General features: G+C 40.5%; 3 protein-coding genes across 4 annotated transcripts in view; all 3 read left to right on the top strand.

Annotated features, from left to right (window-relative positions):
- Window positions 1-5286, top strand: part of kirrel1a (kirre like nephrin family adhesion molecule 1a) — a 30726-nt gene extending 25440 nt beyond the window's left edge. Inside the window, exons 12-15 of one of the 2 annotated variants that reach the window (XM_058623804.1) lie at window positions 106-213; window positions 711-838; window positions 1109-1222; window positions 3896-5286. In XM_058623804.1, coding sequence (XP_058479787.1) covers window positions 106-213; window positions 711-838; window positions 1109-1222; window positions 3896-4570 — 1025 coding nt within the window. In that variant the 3' untranslated portion in view covers window positions 4571-5286. The remainder of the gene's footprint in view (window positions 1-105; window positions 214-710; window positions 839-1108; window positions 1223-3895) is intronic. The other variant, XM_058623805.1, reaches the window with a different exon arrangement.
- A 1775-nt stretch (window positions 5287-7061) lies between these two features.
- Window positions 7062-15158, top strand: ndufs2 (NADH:ubiquinone oxidoreductase core subunit S2). Its single transcript, XM_058623802.1, has 14 exons — window positions 7062-7216; window positions 8122-8225; window positions 8532-8722; window positions 9121-9241; window positions 9463-9575; window positions 10395-10469; window positions 10682-10759; window positions 11396-11481; window positions 11604-11723; window positions 12884-13013; window positions 13333-13428; window positions 14342-14425; window positions 14821-14878; window positions 14967-15158. Exons 1-14 carry the CDS (start codon window positions 7110-7112, stop codon window positions 15002-15004), a joined length of 1401 nt encoding a protein of 466 aa, XP_058479785.1. The 5' UTR covers window positions 7062-7109; the 3' UTR covers window positions 15005-15158.
- A 130-nt stretch (window positions 15159-15288) lies between these two features.
- fcer1g (Fc epsilon receptor IgFc epsilon receptor Ig) lies at window positions 15289-19764 on the top strand. The gene is made up of 5 exons (XM_058623803.1): window positions 15289-15594; window positions 17499-17590; window positions 18232-18264; window positions 18663-18686; window positions 18796-19764. Exons 1-5 carry the CDS (start codon window positions 15525-15527, stop codon window positions 18847-18849), a joined length of 273 nt encoding a protein of 90 aa, XP_058479786.1. The 5' UTR covers window positions 15289-15524; the 3' UTR covers window positions 18850-19764.
- Window positions 19765-19788: the final 24 nt, after the last annotated feature.

The following is a 19788-nucleotide window of genomic DNA, read 5'->3' as shown; positions in this document are numbered from 1 at the left end:
AATTTTTACACATTGGACCTTGTCTCATTCATAAAACTGTGGTATTGCGCTCATTATCCCTGTCACTATTTCTCTCAATGTTCCTTTCTCACACGTTCATTTCAGAGGAAGTCTCAGTGGGAATAATTGCTGGTGGGACCGTTTGCTCCACTATCTTCCTGTTCATCTTTTTGCTGGTCCTCGTTCTCATCTTCTATCGCCAGCGCAAAGGCAGTGAGTCATTTCCTCCACGCACACGAACAGTAAAGACAGTCAGCAACCTGCCAAGTGCAGCAGACGTTTTGTCATGATTTGCTTTTAGTGTTTTGGTCTATGCTTCGTCCTCACCGAAACTTGCTTAGAGCTGAAACAATTAATCGATTTATCGATTATTAATCGATTACTAAATTAATCGACAACTATTTTGATAATCGGTTAATCGGTTTGAAGCTTTTTTCATGATTACAAGATTTCTGATTGTTTAAGCTTCTTAAATGTGAGTATTTTCTGCATTTCTTTGCTCTGGATAACAAAGAAACAGAACGTCATCATTTCCAGGTTTGATGAACACCGATTTTTTAAGGTTTTCTGACATATCAGGGACCAAACGATTAATCGATTATGAAAATAATCGTTAGTTGCAGCTCTAAACTTGCTCATGAAAACACACACTAGGCCGAACATGTGTGTGTGTCCAGCTGCCCTCAGCCTTTGCCGTGTTTTGCTTGTAGGTCGGCGCGGGGTCACACTGGGTAAGCCCGACATCAAGGTGGAGACGATCAACAAGGAGACCCACAGCTTAGAGGAGGACTCCGGCAGCGTGTCCACGGCTTCGCGCATGGTCAAGGCCATGTACTCGGTGAGCAGCAGCGGGATGTGTGTGCTTGTGCCGGACACTGTTTACACAGCCTGTAGCTGTAGGAAAAACCTCAGCTTAACTCAGCAACCTCTCCCCGCACTGCACCTTCAGACTTAAAACAAACTCAGTGTTTTCCTCCTGTAATCACTCCTTTTTAACTCTTTTAATTCCATTTTCTCTTCTCCTTTTATTTTCTGTTTTGTTACGGCACCTTCTGTTCCTTTCACCCCCCCCCTTTTTTAATTTTTGTTTTGTTGTTTGACAATTCAGTTTCTCCCCTCTGTGTCCTTCTCTCCTTCCAATCAGCCCTTTAAAGATGACATAGAGCTCAAGTCTGACCTCCGCAGTGACACCCTGGACACCCGCCAGGAGTATGACCTAAAGGTGAGATCGCGCACAACACATATAAACACTATAATTTCCACCTGGAGCCACATGATCCTCCAAACGGACTTTTTGCCCTACGTGCCCACAGCATACCGAGAAGAGTCACAATCACAAGTGCATGCGTACCGAAGGTAGAAAAACATGATATAAATTCAAACAAAAACACTGACATGAAGCTGAACTGAAGACTGAAGAGTGAAGTCTTGTGGAGTTCATGTCGGAGGGAGGTTTCATTCTTATTTTACCTCACAGGGCTGCAAACACCCTAATCATGAGTGACACTGCGAGCTCCGAGTAACGGACTGCGCCGCTGTCACCCACGATGACACTGAGCACTTCTGTCACGCTGAAGAAATAGACTCGGAGGAAGAGCTTCCTTAATTTTTCATACTGAAACAAAGCCCGGTATGATCCAAAAAGAGTTGGGGTTGGCTAAAGCTTGCTGTGTTCGCGTTTGAGTACATCTGTAGCTCCATATATATCGCTATTTAATATCTATGTGCATATTGATGGTCATTAACCCAACGAATGTTTATACATGGGGGGGGGGGGGAACAAGCCGTAGCCATGGTGACAGCTGCATCTTAAACGTACATACTGCAAATCTAAAGTGGTTGACAGAGGACCAAGTTTGTAAAATATCTCTGAATTAATAATTCAGTACATACAGCAGCTGTGTCTTTATTGACAACCCCTTTTCCACTTATTCTGCCCCGAGGTTGTTGTGGCTTATTAGGAAAATACCTCGTAAAACATTTAGATTCCATCAGTTGTTCAAGGGTCGGCGGGAAGGATTTTGTGAAATGGTTTATTGGCAAAAACAATCAACCATCTTTAATTCTCAGGGGATTATAAATTAATTAAAGACGCATTATTTACATGTTGGGTGAGTTTGTGATTCTTCAAACATAGTGATAGTTTTGATAATTGCGATTATATTTTACTCCTTAAACCAGTGCATTCTGTTTAAGTTGCTGCTACATTAAGAGTATTCTGGGCCAAAATGAATGTGAGCCTTTATATATCATCTTTCTGCTGAAATCTGGATTTACTGTGATTTGATTTTTTTCCCCCAGCCCTAAAGACAAAGAAGATGAAGCTAGTTTAAATGATATTTTTTTCATTTGCTCCCCATTTGATCGACATGTGCGTGTTTTTATCCAGTAACAGTTGTACTGTGCGGGTGTATACAGTGAGTGTAACTGTTGTGAGCCAACAAACATGATTTATTATGACTGCTCCTCCTCAGAACAGATGTCTCGGATGTCTTTGCTGTCCTGTACTTTTCTTCAGTCTACATTATGATGGGTTTTGGCATCTGCTGCCTTGTTTTCTCTGGGCAACTTGTCCGCTGTATCCAGCGGAAAGGGGAAACCTCAGAGTTGTGATTATTCTGGTTTTACGCCAGTTCATCCTTTTTGTACTCACCGACGGAAACGGCTAATGGAGGACCTCACAGCATCTTCACCATAGATGTGGCGATGGTGTGTTACTCAATACCTGTGAGAATAACCGAGAAGGACAAAAACATATCGCAGTACAGTTAGCCATTCTTTAATTGCTGGGTTTCTTTCACAGTCCAGCTGTGAGGAAACTAGTTTCTCTGATTGCTTTGAAATTTGGCTCGCTTATCGAGAAGATATTTAAAGAAAGCGCAGAAAGAAAAAAAACATCTCCAATTGAAAAAGCACAAAAAGAAGTTGACAGGTATTTTGTGCTCTCTCAGCTGCTATGAATCATTTATACATTTTGACACTGTGGGGTTGGGCTGAGGTGACAAATGTATTTTCACGCATGAAGCTGCCAAAAGCAGACAAGAATCCACCCCAGGAGGTGGTTAGATCACCCTGACAACACCCTCAGCCACACTTTTTTCCCTTCTTCTTATTCTTGCTGCTGCCTGAAGCCGCAAAGTTGTTTGGGGGGGCGGGGGGGAGTCTGGGTACATAAGACGCGATGAGATGGTAGCACCATGTCAGAAATATAAGTAGAGCAACATCAGGGTATTCAGCAGGAGGTGGAGTAGGATGGGTGAGCATCTTCCCTTCATCCAGACGACCCAGGGGTCGATGCTGTATCCTGGCAGGGTTTTTACTGTAAACTCCAGCTTTTTCTTGTTACCTTGGTCAAACAAAATGAAAGCTGTGATCCAAAACCATGCAACAAATGGTGACATTTCAAAAGCAGGTTTTGTGTGTGCAGCTCACTGACACTATAAACGCGACAGACTGAGGACTAAAAAGTCTAGCGTTTGCACCGAGAAATGTTTTTTTGTTCCCTATACAAGTGCTTGTATTGGATCCTGTTTCCAGAGGAAATTGAGGAGCAGCTCTCTGCCAGAAAAAAAACTAAAACAGATGTAGATGTTGGTGAGACAGTCCTTTGAGCTCGTCAAAATAAAATAAAATAAAATAAAAAACACACAGAAATGTCTGAAAATCACTGTTTCTGGTTATTGGACAATACTGTTCCAAATTTACACTTTGATTGACAAGAAAAAATATTATGTTTTCTCCTATTGTCCTTTTGTGGAAACTGCAAAAAAATGTATTAAAATGTGTAGCTGTAAACAGTATATGTACAATTACTATGGCATTATTATAGTATTGCGATGCATTTTTTCCAAAATCTAGCCCATAACTATTTTTGATCAAACCCTTTTGTCTTCAGGATCCCACCAATGGCTACTACAACGTGCGAGCCTCCACCCATGATGAAGGCCGCCCCGCCTCCCGCTCCACCATGCACTATTCTGACTACCGCTCCCCTACAGGAACACCAGGGGGAGCTGCTTCTATTAGCAGCAGTGCTGGTGGCTCTGGAGCCACAGCCAGCGGAGGAGCCCCTGGTCCCCCTGGACCCCTCACCTCCCCTGGCCGCCCCCAGGCCTGCTATGACCCTCGACCCCCATCCAGACTGTCCCACATCAGCTACGCCCAGTTCAACACCTTCACTCGTGGTGGCCAGAGCCAGCAGCCTCCTGCTAACCCCGCCCCCCCAGCCAGCGACTTTCCAGGGGACTGCAGCCTCCTGGACTCCACCTCTCAGCTGGCCTATGACAACTATGGATACCCCTCACATTACCAGACCTACCGCATGGGTTTCGCCCCTTCCAGCTTAGCCCCACTGGAGGCTGGCCCGTCCTATGAAATGTATGGGGTTGGATCTGGAGTGGCCACTGGTGTGGGGTCCCCTGGTGTTGGGGTTGGCCCTGCGGGCCCAGCTCCCTCGGGATCAGAGACTGGACTAGGGAAGTACGGCAGCTCTACTCGCTTCTCCTACACCTCGCAACACTCTGACTACTCCCACAGCCGACACACACAGAGGATGCAGACTCACGTGTGAGACGGGAGATGCATAACCACCTCACAGTCTTAGCTGAGCATGAGGAAGCATCTTATAAATAGCGTCACACCTAAACACGCACACACTATCACAGATTTACATGCACATTTTCACACGCTAACACTCTACACAAACACATGCACAGCTACCAAACATAAAATAAAACACCACACACACACACACACACCCATGCACAGACTCAGAAGACCATGCCCGTGAGACAGGGAGGGTAAAAGAAACACAGAGGAAAAAAAAGAGACGGGAGGGAGAAGAAGAAGGAGTTGTAGTGAGACAGGGAAGGGAAATTCCACACAATTTTAAATTCCCTGACTCCCAATGTGTTTGTATATCTGAGCTCTGAAAGAGCGGACAGCGCAAGTCACAATCAAGACTGGGGAAAAAAAGAGCAGGAACGAGAGGAAGGAGGGGAGATCACAGATCTTTGGAGCCCGTAGCTTTTGCTATGAATCGACTTTGTAAATGATGAGAGAGATCGTCTTAAAGCAAACTGTCTGACTGTCGAAGACGGTTCAGAAAAAAACCTCAAACAGTGCAAGTCATTTCTGGCCGCCATTTTTTCGTTTTGTTTTGCTGTTTGTCTTATTCAATGATCATTGAGCACATATATCGTATCCCAAAATGCTCTTCTGTACAGTGGTACATGCCATCCTTCCTCTGAGGCAGCATGGAGGAGTGTGTTGGGGCACTGGGTTGGTGGGCGGGCGGGGGGGGGAGGTTTCTCATCATTTTGCACTGCATCTACAGTATTCGTGCTTGGACGTCCCTTATCTATATCTGTGTAATGTCCTCTTTTTATTTGCACACCAGACTAGAGCTTTGTATTCTATTTTTTAACATTACAGAATTATTTTTGTCAGTGTAAAACATGTAATGTGTATGTATGGACCAAAAGTTTTGAACGTTAGTGCACATAACTTGGGAGCTTTCCTGAGTGAAACCCACTGAGACAGAGTTGTGCCAATGCCAGAGCCTGAAATCAGGACATATTTTGCATCTGAAGGGTATATCAGTGTATTTAAGAAACCTAGTGCCAAGTGTTCATATTTTTTCTTCACCTTAGACCATGTATATGCAGTAGAAGCTCCTTCTATTGGCAACTGTGGCTTTACAAGCCAGGCTTGAGGCCTTGAGTCATTCCCAGACATTTTCGTAGGCTGGAGCCTCTTCCTCTGAGTTCTTAACGACAAGCCTGGTGCAGACGGAGAGAAAAACACAGATGTAGGGTTTAGAACTGAGTGGCCTTATAGGGGAACATGTCATACATTTCCATTTTCAATCATTCCTCATCGTCTGTCTGCCAAAAAACACGGCCAGAGGAGAATGTGTACGGAGAGGTTCATTGAAGGCTTGTTCACAAAATTGACATGTGTGTGATCGTGAGTGCGAGTGTGAGAGAGAGATGAAGAGAGAGTGTGTAGGTGTTGGCGTGCACATCGATTTGTACAGTGTTTGTATAGATGTGTGAATGAATGCGAGTGTATGGGAAGGACTGCGCCCGACTCGAGTGAGCGCGACTATTGTATGCATGTTGTGTGTATACGGTATGTGTGTGTGTGTGTGTGTGTCTTCAAGTGTGTGAGATGTGAGTTAGTGTATACGTCCATATCATTTCTCTCACAATCCTGTTACAGTACTTTTATACCTCTGGTAGGACTGTATCCTGTATTATTGTGTCTTTGAATTTAGGAAAATCCAATGTTTATCTTATTGTACTGTTCTTCGTAGCAGAGAAAACTGTTCAAAAGATGTACAACGAACATTAAACTCTCATTTTTTAATTTCATTATCTTCAATATTTTTTAAAAATGGTATGTAATTATTTTTCCACAGTATTACATAAATAAAAGCACTGTTTTTTATAAATTGCATTATGTGTTGTCTTTAAAAAGTACTTTTATACTGTAATGTAACAGAGTACAAATACTTGGACTCAAGTACAAAATTCACGTATCTGTACTTTATTTATATTTCCAGCAACTTTTACTCCACTACATTTCCTAAATAAATTGTGTACTTTTACTCCACTACATTTCCCATAACTATCTTTGTTACTCGTTACTACCAAATAAAATCAGAAGAAGAGATTAGCTGCTTTGCACTACAGTTTTACCATTCACACATCTTTCATACCCAAAGAAGTATCCCTTTTAAAGACTTTATACAAGACTGTTTATGCTCTTGTATTTGAGGGTAAATTCAGATGTAATCTGTTATATTACACACACAACTTATTATAAATACATAATATTTTAAATGTACATTTAATAGCATACATTCTGATTGTTTAGGACACATATAAAGTATACAAATGATGTCTGATATATGAGTGTAGGGACTGGGCATTTAGTCTTTCATTAAAATATAATATTGAATTTTTATTTATAGTATTTTATCATGTAACAGTTCATTAGTTAAGGATGCTGCTTGTCGGTAGGGGGCAGACGCGCACCTAATACGCCTTTAAAACAACAAAAGAAGAACCTCCTCTACGTCATTGGCCAGAGGTTGCCTGACCAAGATGGCGGCCACAATGTTGAGGTCGCTTACTAAACTAGGACGTCCTTCAGCAAAAGCAATATTAAATAATAATTTGCTTAGTCCCAGCTGTGCTGTTCTGCAAAGCAGGTAAGTTAACAGAAAAATAACAACACGTGTCGCTTTGTGGCGCCGTTACGTTGTCAGTTTGAACTCCCTGTGAGATATGCTTACCTAAAGGCTAATTTTAGCATAATGCTAAGTAAGCCGACTGTGTTTTATGAAAAATAGGAGTCGTCAACACTTATCTTTTTGTGATAGGAATTATATCACCAACATCTCGCATCCGTAACGTTATTACTCAACCCTCTCTGCTGTTTTGTTGTTCTCTAAGCCGGGGCCGATGGCTGTCTCACCAACATGTATGCCAACATGTCACTGTTTACCACTGTTTAATCCGAATGTTCTGTTCTCATTGAAGGCCAGACTACTGTTATTGGACTGTAAAATAAGACTGATTGTTTTCTGCTGATAAAGTGACAGTTTATTTGACCTCTGTGGAATTTTCATAAGCGCCCGTGAAGGAGGAGCATTCCAGTTGCTGTAGACTGACTGTGTGCATGCTAATATCAACTACTAGACATTAAACCCAGATTAGAGGTGTGTGTAATGTTATCTACTGTCTCTGATCAGCACCACATTTAACATTTTAATAGACTTGATTTATTCTGACAGCAGGTTTACATTGTGTGTGTCTGTCAGGCCATGAATTGCAGTGTTTCGACAGCAAGAACGATTTTAAGTTTTTTGGCACCTTATACTAGTAATAATTTACAGTCTGATGTAACTAAAATATAGGAACCTTGAATGAGTTAAAACTCTGCTTAAGATTTTGCAGTTAAGGTTGTCTGTCTGTGTTCCCAGCACACATCTCAGTGGGACTAACCTGGTTAAATAAATGCTAAACAAAAAGAAAAAATAATAATACCGACTCATTATTGATTGTCCAAACCACAGCTTCACCATTTGATGGGAAAATGTTACTGTGTTCACAGGCAGAAACAATGGCAGCCAGATGTGGAATGGACGGAGCAGTTTGCTGGTGCAGTGATGTACCCCACTGCCCTTAATGAGAAGTGGAAGCCACCACCATGGAACGGTATGCTACCACCATCCACACACAGTTACTCTATCTGGACCCCTTGCTAAACAATTCTCTTCTCCACTTACTAAAATGTTTCATGCTGTTATGTTGTCTGATTTACACATTGGATTTGGTATCATTTCTGTTTTTGTCTTGTCTCTTCTTCTCATCTGTGTGTTCATAGTTATAGATTTGTTAACATGTTGTTTATATTTTATCTGAAAGTGTCTCAGCTCATTCGGAAAAACGAGCCATAACGTTGTACTCGTTTTATTTTACGCATTCATTTCCCTCTTTCTTATGTTTATCTTCTGCTTTCAGACAAGGATCCTCTTGCGGAGAAAGACGTTTCCAACCTGACACTCAACTTTGGCCCTCAGCATCCTGCAGCTCACGGTGTGCTGCGTCTCGTGATGGAGCTCAGTGGAGAGTCTGTCAAGAAATGTGACCCACACATTGGTTTGCTTCATCGTGGCACAGAGAAGCTCATTGAATACAAAACCTACCTGCAGGTACTGAACCTCTTGCAGTATTTGTAAATATGTTGTATGTAAGCATGGAAGAAGGCTGAGAAATCAGGAACATGGTGCTACGCTAAGTAAGTATTTAATCCACTGAACAGCAAAATGCCTACTTAATACCTTGTTCAATAAATACCATGAGTTTGACTGACAAATGTAAAAACTTGATGGTGCAAATCAGGGGTTTCTCCAGGTTCCTTGATGATGTAGTTTGCTGTCGTGGATATAAATGCCAAGAAAAACAAAACATACTCTCACTAAAGTGCAATGTCCTGAAGTTTGTCACATGACACTGAGTGATATGTAAAACAAGTCTTTAGTTGTGGGTCGTGTTGCTTAATTCTCGGAAGTCCCTCATCTTGTACGTTCCTCTTATTTGTCTGCTACAGGCTTTGCCCTACTTTGACCGTCTGGACTATGTTTCCATGATGTGTAATGAGGAGGCCTACTCTCTGGCTGTGGAGAAGCTGCTTAACATCCAAGCTCCAATCCGTGCTCAATGGATCAGAGGTATACAACGATTAGTGATATGAGATCTGCAGAGGTATAGGCCATTAAACCAAGTGATTTCATAGATGTTTTCCTAAAATGGGTAATACATTGCTGAGTCTATAGACTTGAAGGTAGCAAAAGATCCCACTCACAAAATGTAGCCACACAATTTGCTAATAGATTAGTTTACCTCCATTTCAGTGGTAAATGGCTGGTTGTGTTCTGTGTTGTGTCTGTAGTGCTTTATGGAGAGCTGACTCGCATCCTGAACCACATCATGGCCATCACCACCCACGCCCTCGACATCGGTGCGATGACTCCTTTCTTCTGGATGTTTGAGGAGAGGGAGAAGGTCAGTCGCAGTGTTTATCTGGGGGGGAAAGGAGACCGCTTTCAGACCTGGCATGCTCTAGATTTGTTCAGTCCTATGTCCCTCTGGCTCCAGACCGGTTCACATTATCATGGCAATCCTCATAAGGATTGATGGACCTTAAAAATAAATATTGATTAATTTGCTTTAAGTTATGCAACTCATTTATATTATCTGTTACCCAGAAAGCCCTGAGATGTTCAAATGTTTACATGATTTGTTAGTTGCATCTGTTACTATATAATTTCAAGTCATATTAGGATTGGCTCTGTAGAATTTCATCCTCAGGGAAAATCATTGCTGCTTGTTAATGGAGAAACTACTACCTCTAAGAACTCTCAATTTTCAGTATATCATCTTTTTCTGCTCCATTCACTTTGTTTATTCTGATTGTGAATCTTTCTACTAGTGTGTTTGTGCACTGTTCATATCACACTCCCTTTATCTTATTAAACCAACTGTTAACTAGAGGAATTTTAATTGTTTGATTAATTTAGAATAGTAGAATTTGAAAGGACCGCCCACAGTGAAATGCTGTGTGGTTTTCTCATCTGTGTATATTCCTTTGTATTGGACATTTTAGTCACAGTTTAAACAAGACAAGCTTTTGTCTTGAAATAATTATAGTTTTCTTGAGCGTGTTGTGCCCCAAACCTTTTTTCCTGACATTTAATCTGATCATTGATAGTCCAAGTTTTTTTTTTTTGTAATGTGAGAGAGACATGTAATGAAATGATTTATTCTCAATTGGAAAATGTGGATAATATTAACAGTTCATGTCTGACCCCTGTTTCCTCACAGATGTTTGAGTTTTATGAGCGAGTGTCTGGAGCCAGGATGCACGCTGCATACATCAGACCTGGTGGTGTTCATCAGGTAGGAGAAATCATTGAATTATCCTCTGCTCTTATCTCCTTTGATTTCTGTATTCACACTTGGAGCTAATCGTGGAGGTTAGTATCAAGCAATTATTTATCTTTTTTCAAGAAGGCATAGTTCAAAACAACAAGTAATGAAAACTTATATGTAATTGGAGCACTGATTCTGTGATGAAGATTTGCGTATTAATGTTCTTAAATGTGTTCTAGGATTTGCCACTGGGCCTGATGGATGACATCTACGAGTGGTGCAAGAACTTCTCCATCAGAATCGATGAAGTAGAAGAGGTGAGTTAGTAGAAAACAGTTTGAGTTCCAGGTCTGAGAAAAGATATTATAAGTTATAATAACATTTTAACACTGTTCTACACTACAGATCTATTTCTTGCATTCCACCCCAAACCCACAGCAGGAGAGCATGGCAACATTTTATGAATTTATTGAACTTCAACTGAATAACATTACCATGAGTCATCACACAACTTAGACATTTACTTACTGTTTGCAGACTTTTTAATATAATTCCTGCTGATGTTCAAGTTCCTGTCTGCAGAGTTTACGCGTCAACTTCTTGGGGGTCATCCTTCACTCCCTGCAAATGTTCCCACACTTTGGACCTCTTACCCAACATACTGTTAGATAAACTTTGTAGTCGGCAGCACAGTAAACACTGAAGTGACTTCTGTCAAACTACAGTGATTTTATTTCGACAAGACGCAGCTTCAATAAGAGTTTCCAGTGTGTTTTTTTTTTCTGCAGCAATTAAATGACCAATGAAATCTCGCTGACTAATGATTTTTTTTTCCAAGTGACCATAAGGGGGCAGCCTTATCTTTTAGATCATGTCGTGGGAAAGCATGGTAGCGATGTAGTGATGATTAAAGCATTCAGTATTCTACACCTGTTGGTTTTCTCTCTACCCAGATGTTGACCAACAATCGTATCTGGAAGAACCGTACTATAGACATCGGGGTGGTTTCTGCTGAGGATGCCCTCAACTATGGTTTCAGGTAACCTTGATTCATATGAAACAGAAAATGTTTTGGGCCAAATTATATTGTGTTGTTGAAAAATTGTAATGTTAGTAGTTTTGTGTGAAAAGGTGTCTTCTTTCTCATTGTTCCTCCACCAGTGGAGTCATGCTGCGTGGCTCGGGCATCAAGTGGGATTTGAGGAAGACTCAGCCATACGACAAGTACGATGAGGTGGAGTTTGACATTCCCATTGGAAGCAATGGAGACTGCTATGACAGGTATGTAGATGAACTAATAGCTGTATTTTTTTTTTGGTCTGGTCTTCTCTGCCCTATGTGTGCTTTGTAGTCTGTAATGAAGGTTTCAGACTAAAATTGGACACCTTCTATCCAGCACAACAGAAATGTCCGTATGAGGATATGTATTACTTTCATAAAGAATCACATTAAGTGTTTTTAAGCAGTTCTTACATGAGCTAACCATGCTCACCTTTTCATCTAACAAAAAATACTCATGTACTGTTGAGTCCAGTATTGACTACAGCCGCCACTAATGATTATTTTCTCTTTCAATTAATCTATGGTTTTGCTTCCACATGTGTGACAGCTGTGGCTTTCTGGTGGTTTATTTGATTAATCAATAAGTTGTCCCATGAAGTATCACAAAATGGTCTCCTCCGAACCTCAAAATGGCACATCCTCAAATGCCTTGTTTTGTACGCAAATTAAAGGTATTCGGTTTGCTGTTGTGTCACAGAGCAGCAAATAAACCAGAAACTATTCACATAGAAGCTAAAACCAGTGAACCTATATTTGATTAGTGTGTTTATTCATTTTCTTAGACAATTGTTGCAGCCAGGGTTAAATCCTTTCAGAACATGGCTACTGAATAATATTATTAAACACATTGTAGGCTTTTGTCAAACGTTTGAGTTTCACTGGTGTGTGAGGAAGGAATGTTTTATAAAAGCACATCAAACCAATGTATGAACTCCTTTGAATAAATGTTTAACATTCAGTGCTGCACTGAGTCTTATTAGAAAGGCTTGTATTACATTGCTGGCTAACCATGTGTAAATAAGTGATTGTTTATATGCAAACACAGCTGGTAATGTGTGAGTATATTGCAGCTGGTTAACAATATTTGTTGAGGCAATGCAAGCTGTGTTTCTTATCAGACATTTAAAAATAAAAATAAAAGTAATGAAGGTAAAGTTTCAGTGTAGAATATTTTATTTTTCTGACTGCTGTACATACAGTATATGACACACTAATCAGTTAATATCATCACTATCCAGAGAAAGTGGAAAGAAATAACCGTGTCTGTGGATGAGAACATATTTTCTAGTCACATGATCAGTGACCTTTTCACAATGACTAATGGCACACGATGAGCTCTGGCTCTTGGTCTTCACTCTGTGCGTGTGTTTGGGGTCCAGGTATCTGTGCAGAGTGGAGGAGATGAGGCAGTCTCTTCGGATCATGCACCAAGCGCTCAATAAGATGCCAGAAGGAGAGATTAAGGTGGATGACGCCAAGGTGGCCCCACCCAAGAGATCTGAGATGAAGGTGAGCTCGGCTTCCCTCCGGGAGAAGCTTTTTTTAAATGACTACAGGCAATTTAATCATGGAAAATGGCACCCCTTTCCTTTCTGGGTTTTCCCCTGTGCTTGTGAACTCCTCTGTGTTAATTAAATATCACTGGTGTCACTAATTTGTCACACTAGCCTCTTTGCAGAATTAGGACAGTGCTGTTGCAAAATCCACTTTAATTTGGCTGTCCTCGCTGCAGGAGATCACCTCTAGTTCACCTCAGTGTGTATAAATGTAAGTCTCTGTCAACATTGGGAGTCAACCAATGTGAACCTCTGTGTGCACCTTGTCCTAGATGTCCATGGAGTCTCTGATCCATCACTTCAAACTGTACACAGAGGGCTACCAGGTTCCTCCAGGGGCCACATACACAGCCGTGGAGGCACCAAAGGTGACATTTATTCTCTTTAGTGTCTGTAACATTTTCACAATTTCCTCTCCCAAACCCCACAAAGCCCTTTTCACACACTAAAAGTAACAACTATACATATGAAACTGCCGTTCTATTTCACCCCTGCCTCATCCGTGTGTGAATTGTGACATCACAAACTTGCAGTGTACGACCCGTGTCGTACTTCTTACAGTACATGTTAGTGAGATTTGGCTGTTTTATATTGAATACCACGTCAGGTTATAAGAATATGTGAGTAATTCAACTTAAAGTTGGCTGAAGATTAGGGCCCCTGTAATGTAAATTTCATCAACTGCCTATTTTTTGCACTGGTCCACGCAGACCCTAATGGGCCAATCCAAAGCACTCCCCCAGTTTGATTACATGCAGACTGTAGCCAAGCACTTTCCAGTCTAGTTGTTGGTGCAAGGAAATAACCACAGGAACTTGCTTGAGGTTATAAGAGGATATCCAGCAGTACTTCCTCATATGAACAAGACTGCACTCGACAATACAATTTCCTGATGAGAAATTGAAATTGAATGAGACCGAGTACGCTTGGAACACTAGACCGATTCGGACCCTCGTTCCCCTTCCCCCTTGCGTTCAGAAGAATAGATAGAAGAAGAAAAAAAATAAAAAATTGCGTGCTGTCACAAGTAAAAACTAAGGTTTCCCACTAACTGTCCGAACATGAATGCACGCTGTAGCGTTGCACTGTAAATGACACGAGAATTTGCATCGCTGCCATAAATGAAGCAGCGTTGTGTTCGCCGTCATCGTCGTTTGACACCCAGGAGTGAATGCCGATTCAACGCATTCTCACTGTTTAACAAACGGATGAATTTGACCTTGTAGGACCACTTCTGGGAAGACTTTTATGAGCCTCTTTGTGTGTGTGTGTTGCTTACAGGGGGAGTTTGGTGTGTATTTGGTATCAGACGGCTCCAGCAGACCCTACCGCTGCAAGATCAAAGCTCCAGGATTCGCTCACTTGGTACGTGGACTTAAAAACTCCATCAGACTCTGTGAAAAATGAAACACACCGGGAATCAGTTATTCAGCCTGTTTAACATCTTATCCTAAAGGCAGCTTTTGCTTAATTAAGTCTATATTATAACCTACTATAGAGCCATTTTTAAAAGCAAACCCCCCTCCTTGCATGTCTTTCCCTCCTTACTGCCCATCCTGTAGCTCATGGCTACATGAGTCGCTGTTCAAGACTGAGGCTAAACTGTCTTTAAAGTTGCATAAACAAGCTATTAGAGTTGTTATTGCAGTAACTGCAGGCTATAGTGAATCATGGATTTTGAAAGTGAGCTCATCTGCTCTGAACAGTGGCTGCTTGTTTTCACTTTTGCTGAATGTTAATGAGTGTTTTCTTCTCTTTAGGCCGGTCTGGATAAAATGTCCACCGGACACATGCTTGCTGATGTGGTGGCCATTATTGGTGAGAGAGTAGTCATTGTTTCAGTTATGTAAACGTGCACAACAAGAGTATAAGCCATTAAATATCCTTCTGTTTGTTTTTTACACAGGTACACAGGACATAGTGTTTGGTGAAGTTGACCGTTAACGTGATGCTGCTAAAAAAAAAAGTCATCTTATCTCACGTAGTCTGGCTCTCTTCCTGTTAACTATGCGCTGCAGTGAGTGATTTCATCGGTGACTCTCCTCCAATGATTGATGTACAATGCCCAATTACACTTAATAAATATTTTATGACCCAAGTGTGAGGGAGTAAGTTGTTTTGTTTTCCATTATCAAAGTGAAAACTTACTTAACATTTTCCATTTCCTTGAGTTATTTGCAGGCATGAGAAAAAAAAAAAAAAAACCAACAACTGTGTAGTTATGATGACAGCAGCGCCCTTACCCTCAACACTGTCCTTCCTCTGGTTTGATGTTTAAGGGGGAGTGGTCTGCTTATATCTGAGACAAGTGGACTTAGAGCTCACACCACAACTTCCCCTCTCGACTGTGTGGTATACGCAATAATCAGACTTCACTCAAACGCATTGGAAAGAAAGAAACCATCACGAGTTGTGTTTTCCTGCTTGCTGAAGGAGCCCCCAGTACTCTGTGTTCATTTAAGCCATGGCCGCTTGCAGCAGGAGCGCGTTACTCGTGGCGATTCCTCTGTGGATGTGTTTCGGCAGAGCTGCTGGTGAGTTTTTAACACCGTGGTTTCTTATTTAGGTGAAATGCCCTAAAGGCCTCACATTGGTCATTTCATTTGTGATGAGAGCTGTAGGAACTGTGCTATGTTTACAACACATCCAACCCCACATGACTTTTCTTAAAAGTAAAATTTCATGATAGACACACATCCAATTGTTATTCTCAGCACGCAGAAGTAATGTAGCCACTGTTGTCACAGTTCCTGTGAAAAGAGAAGCTTCCTTTTTTCTTCAAAGCGGTCACTAAACCTGGTGGTAATGACCTCATGCCGCGCCTCGGCATCAATTCACAAGACGAGCGTCATGTTCATGTCAGTTTAAGATTCATTTTATGTTGCTGCGTGTGTTTTCTGCGTAATACACAATTTAAATCCGTTTAAGTACAGCAAAATAGCCTGTGACACAAAGAAATAAGACAAAATATACTATTTTATACAATTCTAGACAAAAGTGGGGACCTACATTATATTTATTCTCCATAGAGACCATTTTAATATTATAAGGGCCAGTTATTGAGCAGAAACTATTGATTGCCTTCTTGATATGGTGGCTGTTTTATTCATTAATTGTATATTTAATCACAGACTGAATGGTTACTGCCACATTATACATACAGTTCGTCAATAAATAATTTTATAAATGGACAGGGAGACAAACTGGAATGTATTCGTCAATCAAAACAATCTGGTTCATTCAATTTTTCAGTTTAAATTTCAAAACCCACATCTGACCATGACCTACTTCTATTATCTGTGGTTTATACACAAGGGGGGGGGGGAGGTTATATAGCTGTGAGTCTGAAATGTGCTGCTTTTAATGACATTAATCGCATCATAAAATCAGTTTTTTTGTGTGTGCTTAAGTTACATGTTGATATGACGCGACACATTCAGGCCTTTCAAACTGTATATTGTACTTAATATACATACACTTAGAGTCTATGGTATGGTTGTACTTATAATACTACAACAACTCTCTTATCAACTTCACGATTTCTGTATGCTTGCGACAGAAAAAGCGAAGTGGAAAATGCCTTCGTTTGATAGATTGATAGAAAACGGGTATGCGATTCCAGGAAGTGATTCATTTCTTTGATTTTGTGATGGAGGAAGGAAGAGACTTGAAGGGAACGTTTCTGTTTGTGGATGAAGAACAACTTTAGTCTTTAAATAAAGTCTAAACTGAAAAGGTGTGCGTAAGAAAAATTACAAAATGTATTGCAGATTGATTTAATAATGAAAACAACTATTAGTTGAAGCCGTAATAGTAAGATTAATGTTGCAGAAATCGAGTCTTCACTCTTATCGTGAAATTCTAAATCTCGTCCTGCCACTATTGTTTCCCTGTTGCTCCTAGTTTGTCAGTATGAGTGTGATCAATTCTCAGTAGAGATTATTAGATTAGAACGAAGGATTATGCACCCATTAATTTCTTCTCTTTTTTTTTTACAGTATGCTATTTATTGTACCCTTTTTTTTTAAGGTTTCCAGTGTTTAACATTAAAAAAAGAGTCAAATAAATCAAGCTGTTTAAAAAAAAAAAAAATAGCACCACACAAGTGACATTTAACACCAGTTTAGTCTGTGTTTAATACAGTTGTCCAGGTCCCTGTGTAATGGCAGCTGCTGCCGTCTGTTCCACAATCTAAAATGGTGTCACAGCTGCTCTAATATTGTTTTTGTAAATGACAAGGAAGTGGCCTCGTTTGCGCTGACAGTGTCTGGCACGGGTGACCATGTGCAATGCTCTGTGCGTGAAGCGGACACATGGAGGATATGTCGACGTGAGAGTGTTGAGGTGGAAGAGCCATGAGTCTAGAGGGTTTATTTTTTTAACATATATGTGTAAATGTTGTTATTCCAGGTTCAATTCTCCTCCTTTGTGTCCTCAGCTACTCTAGGGGATGCTCAGGTGTGTTATGTGCTGGATGGCGTCCTGTTTTTGTACGGCATCATCCTGACAATTCTCTACTGCAGAATCAAGGTTTGCATGTTACATACATACATGTTGTACATGCATACATGGGAACAGATCTTAACCAGTGTATTAGACCACCACCCAAAGCCACAGCTGCCCTAAATGAACTGCATTGGTAATGATCCAAATGCACTGTTTTACAAACGAACTGAGATAAACAGTAAAGCACATTTGTTAAATCTCGATTATAGTGTCAAATTATGGTTATTTTACTCGCTTTCCTTTAGAGAAGAGAGAAGCCCAGTGAATTATTTGCCAAATAAATAGCAAGTCTTTAACAAAATAAAGTTGTTAAGCACTGCACATACTCTACATACATGCGTAGATATGCTTCACTGTACCATTTTAAAGAAAAACAATGCCCTATTAATAATAAAACATAGGGTATAAAATGTGGCAAATATTCAAGGTCAGCAAAAAAGACCTTCAATGTAAAGTTGCCATACGGATTTGCGATTATGCGTTTCCTGTCTTTGTGAGGGCAGAATTTAATGGTACAGTGGAGTTGATGATGAACAGGAAATACTGATAATTGGAAGGATTTGAATTCATTTAAGGGTATGTCATCATACCCTTGCAGACGGGATGAACCCGCGAGTTTCTCGATAACGCGTCAGTGTTTGAATTGTGCCTTTTGTCTTTGACAGGTCTACAATGCAAAGGGGGGAAAGGCAAAGCAGGTATGAACACTGCACACCTTACTAGGTAGAATAAAAGGTAACATGCATTGGTCACATCAAACCTCAATGTTTGTCTGATCCTGTGTTCTCTTATTTTTTTTAAAGCTGAATTGTAAGGGACGCATCATGAGTCCTTTGTTTTGGCTTCTCATCTTTTTGAAAATAGAAAATTAAACTATAGTTTTAGCAGTCATTTTTCTTTGCGTATTTCCTATTACCAGCCACAAACTGCACGGCCAAACCCACGCTGAGCTCATAGTGTGAGGTTTGCATCTCTGCCATCATTCTTCCTCTTTGCACGCCACTTATACATAGACCTTTAGCATCCTGTCACAGACAAGACAGTTTGATATTTATTCACACCTATGCTCATGTTTCTCGTCTTGTTTTCCTGGCAGACCGTCGAAGAAGGCATCTATACGGTGAGTTTCTACACTGAGAGTTTTGAAATGATTTGGAAATCGCAACAATCAGGTTAACTTTGACCCCTTTTTTGTTTGTTTGTTTGTTTGCTTGTTCTCCGTCTGTTAGGATTTGAAACCTCACGTCCAGGACACGTATGAATCCATCGGTTTGAAGAAGTGAAGTGACTTCAAGTGCAGGCTGCACGTTTTCGACCTGATTCCTCTTTTCTTCCTTGTTCATATTTAAATCTTGAACGTCACAAATGTTGCATCGATTCTAAGAGAACATGAAACTGTAGACATCAGTGTTCGTTTCCCTTTTGCTTTTTTAGAATTATGTGGAGAAGTTGGGTGAAGAAAGACAAGAGCGAAAGAGGGAAGTTGAGCACAAGATGGCATTTTTCCCTGATCTTTTTTTTATATTGAAAAGGACTTGTTTCATGTATTTGTAATGTGCCTTTGAGCGTCGCAATAAAATAATAAACATTTTCCCTCCTGATTTTAAGAAAGGTTGCAGATTGTGCTGAAAAGCTGCTGAAAGTTAAAATATCCACACCAGGCTTATTTATGATGATGTCTCGAGGTTGATTTCTTACACGCCACAGGATGGCAGTGATGGTGTCTTTGCTGTGTGTCCCCGTCTGTCCACATTCACAGAAGCCAGAAAGACATCATACAGCATATTTTAGAGCGTGTGCGTCTGCCTGTATAAAGCTCTGAACTGTTTATTCATGAATTATCAAAATGACTTCATTTGTTGAACTTAGCCGTGTCTCTCTCGTGTTTGTGTTTCAGGGAGCTGCAGACAGAATTAAAAAAAATTCATACAATTAAGCTCATAATATGCACTTATAAAGATTTTTTTTATCAGTGTCCTTGTTGTGTAACCAATAAATGTGAATTGATTCAATATTGATATTTTTTTTCTTTTAATATTAAATGCCAACATTTAGAATCATTTGATGAGAGCAGCTTACATAGGGGTTCATAAAATGTGTATACTGTATGTCAATGTAAAAAAAACTTTTATTTTAATCTGCGTCCTTGATATGTAACGATGAAAGCTCGTTTCTGCCTTTTGTGATTAAAACATTTTTTTAAAGTTATGACTTACTGTCTC

Source organism: Solea solea, chromosome 3 (genome assembly GCF_958295425.1).
Source record: "Solea solea chromosome 3, fSolSol10.1, whole genome shotgun sequence".
Lineage (NCBI taxonomy): Eukaryota > Metazoa > Chordata > Actinopteri > Pleuronectiformes > Soleidae > Solea > Solea solea.
This window is presented reverse-complemented; position numbering and strand designations above follow the sequence as displayed.